At 37.4% G+C, this 13,002-nt stretch overlaps 1 protein-coding gene across 2 annotated transcripts in view; it reads left to right on the forward strand.

Annotated features, from left to right (window-relative positions):
• Ppm1d (protein phosphatase, Mg2+/Mn2+ dependent 1D) overlaps positions 1–13,002 on the forward strand; it is a 45,377-nt gene that overhangs the window by 18,636 nt on the left and 13,739 nt on the right. The window contains exons 2-3 of one of the 2 annotated variants that reach the window (XM_026398061.2): positions 94–322; positions 5,072–5,196. In XM_026398061.2, the coding sequence (XP_026253846.2) occupies positions 94–322; positions 5,072–5,196 (354 nt within the window). The remainder of the gene's footprint in view (positions 1–93; positions 323–5,071; positions 5,197–13,002) is intronic. The other variant, XM_026398062.2, reaches the window with a different exon arrangement.

The raw sequence follows: 13,002 nt of genomic DNA on the forward strand, positions 1-13,002 counted from the left end.
ACATGCTAATTCATGGTATGTTGCTATTTGTATTCTGACAATGTATTCATATTTATACCTGGAAAAATAATTAATTTTTTTTTCTTATTACAGCAGAATGGCCAAAGACTATGACAGGTCTTCCTAGCACATCTGGGACAACTGCCAGTGTGGTCATCATACGGGGCATGAAGATGTATGTAGCTCACGTGGGTGATTCTGGGGTGGTCCTTGGAATTCAAGATGACCCGAAGGATGATTTTATCAGAGCTGTGGAGGTGACACAGGATCATAAGCCAGAACTTCCCAAGGAAAGAGAACGAATTGAAGGACTTGGTGGCAGGTAATTATTCTGCTGTTTTGTCTATTTTCTCTTGGTTTTGTTTATCGGTTTCTCCCTTTTAATTAAATCGGTTCCTTAGAATTTTAGGTTATTTTTTAGATTGCCTAATGCAAAAATTCCATGTGAACTCATTTATCTTATTACTTTGTTTTGTTAATTGTTTGTTTGTTTTGGTATCAGGGATTGAACTCAGGGGCACTCAACCATTGAATCACATCCTCAGCTCTTTTTGTATTTTATTTAGAGACAGGGTCTCACTGAATTGCTTAGGGCCTTGCTAAATTGCTGAGGCTGACTTTGGACTTGTGATCCTCCTGCCTCAGCCTCCCGAGCTGCGGGGATTATAATTCCACCATGCCCAGCTATCTATTATTTTGAATTGACTTTTTTATTTGTAATAGTGGCTCCAAAAGGGAAATATTTCAGTGTACTGTAAGTAATAATACATGCAAGGATTTATTGAAAATCTTTCACTTAAATGCTGATCAGCATGACCCTCAGAATCTGGACAAAGAAGAACAATTAATATATTACATGTGATGTGATGTGAGTTTTAAACATTGTTTCCAAATTTGTCTTTTGGTGATGTTCCTGGGATATTTCTTTTCTTTTAATTTTTTAGTTGTAGTTGGACACAATACCTTTATTTTATTAATTTGGTTTTATATGGCGGTAAGGATGAAACCCAGGGCCTCGCATGTGCCAGGCAAACTCTCTACCGCTGAGCTACAACCCTAGCCCAAGAGTCTCTTATCTTCTGTATTCAGTCTGTTATGATATGTTATTTTGTTTGCAATACCTGAAGTGAATCTGGTTTTACATAGATATAGCTTGAAAGGGAAGGAGTCTTTTAATAACTTCTCTATGTATTCTTTGACATTATCCCAAAACTAAGAAGTGGTAGAAGTGGTAGTTTTTTTTTCTTTCCAATTTTTAATTGGTGCATTATATTTGTACATAATAGTGAGATTTGTTACATATCCATATGTGTACAATATCAAAATATAATTTGACCAATATCATTCCCCAGTATTTTTCCTTTCCCTCCCATCTTCCCTGTCCCATCCCTTTCCTCTTCTGAACTCCCTTCCATTTGTTTGTTTGATGTTTTTGTTGTTGTTGTTTGTTTGTACCAAGGAATCGAACCCAGGGGTACTCAACCCCTGAGCCACATCTCTAGCTCTTTTTATTTTTTGTTTTGGAGATAGGGTCTCACTAAATTGCTGAGGGTGGTCTTGAACATGTGTTCCTCCTGCCTCAGCTTCTTGAGCTGCTGGGATTATAAGTATGCATCACCATTCCCAGCTGGGAGATCTTTTTTATGTTAGACACTTTGTTTACTATTTGATAGACACAAGAACAGATGAAAACATTTATTATCAAGGTTGGTGTGCACTTTTCCTTTTGTTTCTGGGTATAGAATCCAGGGTGCTTTATCGCTGAGCTATATCCCTGGCTTTTCAGCAGTTGGTATTACAGGTATGGACACCTTCACCTGTCTCCTTTTTAAAATTTTATTTTGAGACAAGGTCTTGCTAAGTTGACCACGCTGCCTCAAACTTGTGATCCTCCTGCTTCAGCTTTCCAAGTTGCTGGGATTACAGGCATGTGCTGTGTGTGCTTGGCCTAGAATGACCCTTTAATGGAACTGCATATGGGTAGAGAACACGTTGAATAGACCATAACTTTCTCTCTCTCGCTCTCGCTCTCTCTCTCTCTCTCTCTCTCTTTTTTTTTTTTTTTTTTTTTTGTTATGAGGGATTGAATCCAGGAGTGCTTGACTACTGAGCTATGGCCCCAACCTTTTTTTTTTTTTTTTTTTTTTTTAAGAGAGAGAGAAAGAGAATTTTTTTAATATTTATTTTTTAGTTTTCAGTGGACACAACATCTTTATTTTATTTTTATGTGGTGCTAAGGATCAAACCCAGTGCCCCGCACATGCCAGGCGAGCGTGCTGCTGCTTGAGCCACATCTCCAGCCCCCATTTTTTGAGTTTCGAGACAGGATTTCACTAAGTGCTTATGGCCTTTCTTACTTGCTGAGTCTGGCCTTAAATTTGAAATCCTCCTGCCTTAGCTTCCTTTGCTGTTGGGATTACAGGTGTGTGCTGCCTGGCTAAATTTCTTTCTAAGCACAGATCTGGAGTTCCTTAAAAGTATGGAGTTTGACTTGTCTGGCATAGTGGAGCTGTAATCTCCGCAGCTCGGGAGGCTGAGGCAGGAGGATCACAAGTCCAAAGTCAGCCTCAGCAACTTAGCAAGGCCCTAAGCAATTCAGTGAGACCCTGTCTCTAGGAAAGGGAAAATACTGGGGAATGATATTGGTCAAGTATAATCATAGGCCATTGTTAGTATAAATTTTATGTGCTAAAGGAATTAGTCTAAACTAGACCATGTGGCCTTATTTCCTTACAACTGCACTGTCATTTGGGGAATTAGAAAATGGCTTCTGGATATATACTTTTTTAAAATAAGAAATGCTTGTAATTGAGGTAAATAAAGCTCAAGTAGGAGATGGTCTCATCTATGATGTCCTTTAAGGGTCGTTTCTAAAGATAGTATCCTTGAAGCTGCCATGCAGGCATACTTTATCCTGCAATGTAAATACACCAATTTTTTGGCTCTAGTTTATTTAATCCTATGAGTGTGAAGATCAGTCTAATATCTTGAGACCTTTACTGGTAGTTATGAGAAGTGGGCTTTGCATTTATAAATAGATTTCCTGAAATATTTGGGTTCTGCAATATTTAGGCCTGGTCCTTCTTAATCTTTTGAAAACAACATTTTTAGCTATTAATTCTTTACTTTTTAACTCGAGTTTTTAATGTTATATTTTCTTTTATTTTAATTACATTTTTAAAAAGTTTTTATTTTTTGCTTTATCACTAAAATACCATCTGGACTGTTGGAGAGATGCTCTTTGTGAGCAGGTGTCTTTCTGCAAAAATTGAGCCATTTTATGATAAGTTATTTCCTTACTTCCCTCTATCCCAACCTAGCCAATTGGCCAGTACTCTGTTTTTCTGCCTTCTGTTACTGCTCAGTCAGCTCTCTGCATGTCAGGCTGTTCCTTTTTATGTGCCTTTTAATCATACAGGACAACAGCAGGGAGTGTAATAAAAGTCACATCTTTTCTAACATTGCTTTGTTTTGTTGATACTGAATTTAAAATTTTTATGTTTAATCAGTACCATTATAGATTCTTTTTGCTCCTCAGAAACAGAGAGACCATAATATCTTTGACTATTAAGTATCAAAAGAACTCTTAGTAAATAGCTATATTGAAATGCCTTAAGTATTAAGCTTTACCTTTTACCTTTTAGAGAACAGATTTAGGAAGGGACTATAGGGCTTTATGATGATATGCAGGCAGAATATCAACATCCCTTCTCAGTGTAATTCTTCTTTGGTAGAGTCTTTTTTTTTTTTTTTTTTTTTTTTTTTTTAAAAGAGTGAGAGAGAGTGAGAAAGAGGGAGAGAGAGAGAGAGAACTTTAATATTTATTTTTCAGTATTTGGCGGACACAGCATCTTTGTCTGTATGTGGTGCTGAGGATCGAACCCGGGCCGTGCGCATGCCAGGCGAGCGTGCTACCACTTGAGCCACATCCCCAGCCCCTTTGGTAGAGTCTTAACTCATGTTTCATAGAGTCTTGTGAATGGCCAATTCACTTAACTCTCTGTTTCCTTTCTGAGGATCAGCACTGAAGAAAGCATAATAACAAAACAATTTTCCTTGATAGTCTAACTCTTGTTATGATGTTAGATGTTGCTTTCAGAACTGAGAGTTCTCAAAAAGGATGGTAAATGAGTGACTTTTTTGGAATTTCTGTTCTATGTTAACATAATTCTTTTTTTTTTTTTTAAAGAGAGACAGAGACGAGAGAGACGAGAGAGAGAGAGAGAGAGAGAGAGAGAGAGAGAGAGAATTTTAATATTTATTTTTTAGTTATCGGCGGTCACAACATCTTTGTTGGTATGTGGTGCTGAGGATCGAACCGGGGCCTCACGCATGCCAGGCGAGTGCGCTACCGCTTGAGCCACATCCCCAGCCCCAACATAATTCTTTATTTTTATTTTCAAGTGGTGCTGAGAATCAAGCCCAGTGCCTTACATGTGCTAGGCAAGTGCTCTACCACTGAACCACAACCCCAGCCCCTGCAGCCATATTTATTTTTTATTTTGAAACAGGCTCTTGCTAAATTGCCTAGGTCCTGCTAAGTTGCTGAGGTGTGGATCCTGAACTTGTGTTCTTTTTGCCTTCTCAAGTTGCTGGATCACAGGTGTTTACCACCATGCCTGGCTAGAAACTCCTATCTTTCCAATTATTTGAATCTTGCATTTTTCTGGGATGTGATAGTTAACAATTTTTCTTCACATTCTTTCTTTTTTTGTTGTTGTTATTTTTTTAGTTGATCTTGTTTACTTTTTCATTATTATCCTTTTTTTCTTTATCTCATTTTTCTTTTTTGACTCTTACTATATATATTCACTTTTGCCCCACATTATTTCATTTGTTTTTTTTTTCTGGTCTATTTCAATCAGTTCCAAATTTTCCTCATGTAATCTTATCCTATTTTGTCTTTCATCATTGAAGAGCAGCTTTGGCTTATGTGTCTTTGTATCTGAAACAGATAAACCATTATTTTATGATAATATAATCTTACTTTCATTAGTTATATGACATGTTGAGCTATCTTAGGTGTTATCTTTTAATCATTTAGAGAATTCACGTGAACTTTGTTTTTTAGTGTCATGAACAAGTCTGGGGTGAACCGTGTAGTTTGGAAAAGACCTCGGCTCACTCACAATGGACCTGTTAGAAGGAGCACAGTTATTGACCAGATTCCCTTTCTGGCAGTAGCAAGAGCACTTGGTAAGTAGAACTTACTTTTGGTAAAATCATGTTAGATTTTTACAATATATGATGATAAAATAGAAGGGGACACAGAGCTAATCTAATCTCTTTGTTGGCACATTATGAGGATAGAGATATGATGATGTTAATGATTTAAAACTTGATTGAAGAAAAAGTGAAGGTATATATTTCAATGCTAGTTGTTCTTTAGTCATGAGTCATAATCAATGTTTTGTTACTTCCATCTATACTTAGGGACATATATTATGCCTAGGCTTAATGTTACCCTTAAAACTATTTTTAAATGTCCTTTCCTACTTCAGCCCTTAATATTCCTAAGAATCTTCAGGGCTCTTTTTTTGTTTGGCTAGCAAAATAAATTGTCCATGACAAAATAAAATGGTTCTTGGCTAGTCTACTTGGCTTTGGAAGGAAGGCTAGAGCACCATAGCTATTTTAATATCTTGCATTGACTCTGCTAGATGGGGGTAGTTTTAATATCTCTAAGAAAACACCAAATTGTTCCTTATCTTCTTTTTTCTTTTAATAGATATTTGAATACCCAACTTAGTGCTAGTCATTATGTTGGGCTTAGAAGGTATAATGCAGATGTACTTTCTGTCCTCATGGAGTAAAGCCATGTAATTGAGGAGATAGGCAATAGGGAAGTAAGCTTATAAGTGAAGTAATTACAGATTAGGAAATTTCATGAAAGAAGTAAACAGTGTGCTGTGAGAAATAATAATTTAGGGAGAAATAATAATTTAGGGCTGGGGATGTGGCTCAAGCGGTAGCGTGCTCGCCTGGCATGCGTGAGGCCTGGGTTCGATTCTCAGCACCACATACAAACAAAGATGTTGTATCTGCCAAAAACTAAAAAAATAAATATTAAAAATTCTCTCTCAATAAATAAATAAATAAATAATAATTTAGAAGGGAAAACTGTTTTAGATAGTGTGGTGGAGATGCTACTTTTTAAATTGAAATTTGAAGGTCGAAGAAGGAGCTAGTCTTGTGAAGAATCTGTGGAAGAATATTCTAGGCAAGGATCCTGAAATGCAAAATAACTCAACATGTACTAGGAATATCAGAAGACTGAAGTTGGTGAAGTGAACATGGGCCATATCATAGTAGAAACTTACATTCTGGTTTCATTGCAGTGGGAAGCATTGTAGGATGTAAGTTAAGGAATAAGAACACCTGATCTGCCTTTTAAAATGACCATCATACCTACAATATACAATCTCTTATTGATCTTTGATGATCAAAGGCATATAGTCCTGTTCTTAATGGAGTCTATATCCTGGTTGGGGGAATAGATAATAAACAAATGAGAAAATCATTCTAAAAGATGTCATCTTTAAAGGAATTAAACAAGTGGTGTGCCAGTAGTTGATAGGAGGGATAGTAGATATTAGGAGAGATCTACTTTAGGAAGGACTGATTAAGGAAACTTTGTTAAGGAGGTGATATTTAAGTAGGATCTCAAGGAGGGAAAGGGGCAAAGGAAAATAGCAAACAGAGCCAAAGCTTTGCCAGGGCACATAGATGGCTAGTAGACATTTAGATTGCAAAGGTCAGGGGTACCCAGTATATATTCTTGCTTCGTTTTAAATAATTTCCTTTTTGGAAATCATATCTGTTGTGCTATGTGAAGTCTTAAATATTCATTTTCAAGGTCTTTTAATAAAATATATGAGGAGCATATGATCTCAGGTAGACCAATCAGATTCTGTATTCTAGACTATCAAATATAGTAAGAACAAAATATTTTAAAGAAATAGGCCAAGTGTAGTGTGGCACATGTCTATAATCTCAGTGCTTCAGGAGGCTGAGGCATGAGGATCTCAAGTTTGAGGCCAGCCTTAACAAGAACCTGTTTCAAAATTAAAAAAATTTAAAAAGGGCTAAGAATATAGTTCAGTGTTAGAGCACCGTGGGTTTAACCTCCAGTACTGCAAAAAATAAAAATAAAAGTTCAAAAAATTGGATGTGGTGGTGCATGCCTGTAATTCTAGCTACTTGGGAGGCTGAGGCAGAAGGATTGCTTGAGCCCACAAGCTTAAGACCAGCCTTGTCAACATAGTGGGTCTTCCATTGAAGAAATAGAGGGAGGAGGGAGTGGGGAGTTGGAGACAGAGGAGAAAGGGGAGAAAAGAAAAAGAAAGAAAGATATGCTTTTGTGTGTAGCTCAGCAATTTTCTTAGCATACATGAAGCCGTTGTTTGATCCCAAGCATCACACAGAGAGAAGAGACAAAAATAGGAGAGGAAGTATACGGTAGTGGGAAAATGATGGACTTTAAAGCCAAAATGACTAGTTTTCCATCTCAATATTGTTATTTATTGTGCAAACTTGGGCAAATTACTTACAATTTTTTAAATATGTATTTTCTAGTTGTTGATGGACCTTTATTTTATTCATTTATTTATATGTAGTGCTGAGAATTGAACCCAGTGCCTCACATATGCCAGGCAAGTGCTCTACCACTGAGCCACAACCTCAGCCCCAAATTACTTACATTTTGTGACATATCTTTTTTGGGGTCCTAATAAATGGTATTGTCTCCATCTGTTTTGCATTGCTGTGACAGAAGACTGGGTACTTTATAATGAACAGAAGTTTATGGCTCACATTTTGGAGTTTAGGAAGTTCAATATCAAGATGCTGGTATCTGGTGAGGTCCTTAATGCCTCATCACATGGAGGAAGCAAGAAGATGATCGAGCAAGAGAAGGCTATAAGCTCACCTTTCTAAAGGCTCCAATCTCACCAGTAAGGGTGGAACTCCATATCCTAATCTCCTCTTAAAGATCCCACCTCTTCATATAGTGATAAGGGCAATTAAAGTTCAGATTAGTTTTGGAGGGGGTACATTCAAACTATAACAAGTATTTGTCTCATACTGTTGTGATTATTGGGTGAAATAATACATGTGAAGTGTTTTAAGATTGGTACATAGTACTCTATAAATGTTAGTTGTTATTATTGTTATTTATTGAATTGGGTCAGTGACATGATCCAGTTTGTTTTTGACAATCATTTTAGCTATTTTAGAGAGATCAAAGTGGAGGCAAAGATATATCATTCAGAAGCCTATTGTAATACTCTAGGTACTTTATATATTTTATAGATTTTTTTTCAGAACTAGAAGAATAAGTTATTGAGGTCATTCATAGTATAAGCATGTAATACTATTAATCTTCCAGTGTTAGCAAGGAAAAAGAAGGGGAGAAGATGATAATTAGCTGCTGCTTACATTTCAGGTTAGAAGGTAAGTTTGGTTGATTACCATCATTTGTATCATTAGTGAGCATTGAAAATGGGGGCATGACTGGGCATGGTGGCACATGCCTGTAATCCCAGAAACTCAGGAGTCTGAGGCCAGTCTTGGAATTTAGTGAGATGCTGTATCAAAATAAAAGGAAAGGACTGGGATGTAGCTCAGTGGTAAAGCATCTCTGGGTTCAATACTAGAAACAAACAAACAAAACAACAAAAAACAGGGCATGAGAGTCAAGGAATTGACCAGAGGGGCTAAGTGCATAGCACATTCTTGTAATCCCAGCGATGTATGAGGCTGAGGCAGGAGAATCTCAAGTTCAAGGCCAGCCTCAGCAATTTAGCAAGGCCTTAAGCAACTTAGCGAGACTTGATCTCAAAAAATAAAAATCAAAGGTCTGGGGGTAAAACTCAGTGGTAAAGTGTTGCTGGGTTCAATCCCCAGTACCAAATAAATAGATAGTGGAAGGTTTTGTTTCCATTTTGTGGTTTGTGGGGATTGTACCTAGTGCCTTGTACGGAAGGTGCTTTACCACCAAGCTATATCCCCAACCCTTTTAATTCTATTTTGAGATAGGGCCTCACTAAGTTGCTGAGCTGGTCTCAAATTTGAGATCCTCCTGCATCAATCTCCCAGTATCTGGTATTACAGCCATGTGCCATCACGTGCGGCTGAGGGTTTTTTGTTTGTTTGTTTTTAAACAGGGAACTCATTGAACTGAGGGCAGGATCTTACTCTAGGTAAGGTGAACCAAAGTAGATGTCAAGTTATTTTGTCTATGTGTGTGAGTGTGCCAAGCATTTTAAGCAAGTTTTGAAACCCGTAAGTGATTATGTAGAAGAAAAATAAGAGGGACTGATAGAGAGGTAGCAGAAAAATCAGCTGGTTTTTCTGGTTCAGATAGTCCTGCTCAGTCCAGTGATACTCTTCTCCAGCCCCAGTAATCTTTACTTACAAAGCACAGATTTACATTATCCAACGATCTAATTGTTATTTTATTGTGAGTTAAACATTTGCCTCCATGACTCTTTCAGATATCAGCCTTAGTTTTGTGTGCTAAAACAAAAACAGAGCAGTGTACTTTATCTGTTGCATGATAGTCATTTACATATTCAAAATCGGTTAACATGTTTCTCTGGTCTTCTAGGTGAAAGTGCTAATTTAAGGTCCTTTATTATACAGTCATGTGCTGCTAAAAGATGGAGATATGTTCGGCAAAATGTAGGCCATGCATGGTGGTGCACACCTGTAATCCCAGTGGCTTGGGAGGCTGAGGCAGGAGTATTACAAGTGCAAAGCCAGCCTCAGCAACTAGTCAAGGCCCTAAGCACCTTAGTGAAGCCCTATCTCAAAATAAAAAATGAGAAGAGCTGAGGATGTGGCTCAGTGGTTAAGTGCCCCTGGGTTCAATCCTTAGACAACACACACACACACACACACACACACACACACACACACACAGTGTCCTTAGGTTATTTCATTGTTGTACAAGTGTTAGAGTGTACTTACATAAACTTAAATGGTATAGGTCAGTCACATTATGCAGCTTCTTGATCGAATTGAGATGCAATAAACAAGGTATATGAAGCTGCTGCATGGTTAACACAGCAAACTGTCTTATGTTTAACTTTTTTTTTTTTTTTTTTTTTGGTACTGAGAATTGAACCCAGGGGCATTCTACCATGGCACTACATCCCTAGTCCTTTTTATGTTTTGAGACATAAGTTGCTTAGGTCCTTGCTAAATTGCTGAGACTAGCTTGAACTTGTGATCCTGCTGCCTCATCCTTCTAGGTTACGGGAATTATAGGCATACAGTACCACACCTGGCTAGATTTGTGTTTTAAAGAGATGATTTGGTTGTAGTTTGAGTATGGATTAGAGGAGGCAAAAGTTGTTGGGAAATTCCATGGAAATCACCTATAGATGAGGGGGTACAGAAATTTTCTGGGTATACTGTGGACTGCTGGCTGCTAGATGCCACAGGAACAAGCAAATGAGGGTTCCTTAGAATCAGGACAGGGCCTCCTCTCTTCTGGTGTCTCTTCAGCGCCCTCTATGGAGTAAAAAGGGGAAATGACCAGCTAGCAGTCAACAACCATGTCTGCCAATGTCTAAGTTTCCTTCCTTTAGGACCTAAGGAAATGACATTCTGTGATTCTGTTTTGTTGAGCAAACCTTCACCAAAACTTTTATTTAAAGGCCCATTTCTGATCCCTACTACTTATTTGATCTTAGATAAAGCCATGTAAGTTGGGTGGAGTGGTGCATGCTTGTAATCCCAATAGTTTGGGAGGTTAAGGCAGAAGGATTGTAAGCTTGAGGCCAGTCTCAGCAACTTATTTTTATCTCAAAATAAAAAATTTTAAAAAGACTGGGTAGAGTAAGTAACTCAGTGGTGGAGTATCCCCAAGTTCAATTCCCAGTACTGCAAAGAAAAGGGGGGAAAAAAAAACAACAAGTGGGGATTCAAGAATCATCCCTAAAATATGGCATGTTTTGGTGAGGAACAAATTGTTTTTGTGTGTGCTCATGGTGCTGGGTATCAAATTTAGACTTGCTTCCTAGGCAAGTACTCTTACCACTGAGCTACATCCCCAGCCTTAGAACAGGAGTTGTCTAATTAAAGGGTTGTTCTTTAATACGACTTGAACTCTTTACATCTGTCAATTCCATGAAGGACAAAACCAAATGAAAATAGGGAACTTTTCTGTGTTAAAAACAGCAAAAAATTTGACAATTAAATGTAATGAATGATTCTTCAATAAATCTTGGATATTAAAATTGCATTATTAGAACAACTGGGAAATTTAAACATGGTCTTTACCTTATACAATATGGTGTCAGTATTAAATTCTGGAGTATAGTTACGTAGGAGAATATCCACATGTTTAGGAGATACATGCTGAAATATTAGTTTTTAGTGGTAAAATATGAAATCTAATCTCATGATTCAGCATAAAATTAAAATCATCTTTATCCAGAAAAGACAAGGTTGCATTAAAAAATCCTAAAGAATTTGCTAGGAAACTACTGGAATAAATGAGTCCACTTAAGTTCACATAATCCAAATGCAATATATGCAGTCTGTCATTTGAATGAATCAGAAGTTGGGCCTGGTGGTGCATGCTTATACTCCCTACCTACTCTGGAGGCTGAGTAAGGAAAATCCCAAATTCTAGCCCAGCTTGGGCAATTTAGTAACACTCTGTCTCTAAATAAAAACAAAATTTAAAAGATTGAAGATGTAGCTCAGTGGTAGAATGTTTGCCTAGCATGTGCAAAGGTCTGGTTCAATTCCTAATATCACCAAAAGAAAACCAAATAAACAAACAAAAAAACACCTCTGTAATTTTCTTTTGGGGGCAGGGTACTAGGGCTTGAACCCAGGGGCATTCTGCCACTGAGCTATATCCGCAGTCTTTTTCATTTTTTAATTTTGAGACAGATTGTTGCTAAGTTGCTGAGGCTGGTCTAGAACTTGTGATCTTCCTGCCTTAGTCTCTCCAATTGCTGGAATTACAGGTGTACACCACCAAGCATGGTGAGGTTTTAAAAAATTTGTTCAGCGAGCTCTCTCATCTTAAATACCTCTTACTGGTACCTATTTTCTTTTGAAACTTTTGTTAAGTTTATTCCTAGGTGTGTACATTTGGTTCATGTTTTAAATGGAATTGTTTTAAATTTACATTGTCATTGTATATACAGTTGATTTCTATATATTGGCTCATATTTAACAACCTTTCTACATTTTCTTGTTAACTATAATAGTTTCTTTTTGGTGGTCCATGTAGAATTGAAATTATGTATAAATAATGATGGCTCATTGCTTTTTCAATTTACTTACTTATTTTTATCGTATTACTGTGCTCAGAAGGAACTCCAGTATAATATTGGAAGAGAAATGATAATACTAGGCATAGTTTTCTTTTTTATTCATTTTGAAAGGAATACTTTCAATAGCCTACCTTTAAGTAAGATGAGCCAAGAACATTGGTGTAGGCATGTAATCCCAGCAGCTAAGGAGGCTAAAGCAGGAGGTCCACAATTTTCAGGCCAGCCTGGGACACCCCCCCAAAAAAAAAAAAAGTAAAATATTTGCTGCAGATCTGTTTGTGTGTATGTGTGTGGAGGGCAGGGGTGCGGTGAGGTTAGTTAGAGAGAGATTCATAGATGCTGGGGATTGAACCCAGGCCTACCATATGTCAGGCAAGCCTTCTACCACTGAGGTAAATCCCCAGGTCCTTCTACAGATTTCCTTCCTCCCTCTTTCCTTCCCTTCCTTCCTTTACTATGGAGAATTGAACCTACATATACTCTACAACTGAGCTATATCTCAGTTCTTTTTTATTTTGGAACAGGGTCTCACTACATTACAGACACTGGCCTCCAAATTTTAATTCTTCTGCCTCTCTAAGTCACTGTGATTATAGCGTGTGCCACCTCATCATCAGGTTAAGGGAATTTCCTTTTATTCCTGGTTTGCTAGCAAATTTTTAATTATGAGTGGATTTTGATTTTATTAAATGTTTTTCTGTATCTA

Source organism: Urocitellus parryii, chromosome 7 (assembly GCF_045843805.1).
Source record: "Urocitellus parryii isolate mUroPar1 chromosome 7, mUroPar1.hap1, whole genome shotgun sequence".
In the NCBI taxonomy this organism is placed as follows: domain Eukaryota; kingdom Metazoa; phylum Chordata; class Mammalia; order Rodentia; family Sciuridae; genus Urocitellus; species Urocitellus parryii.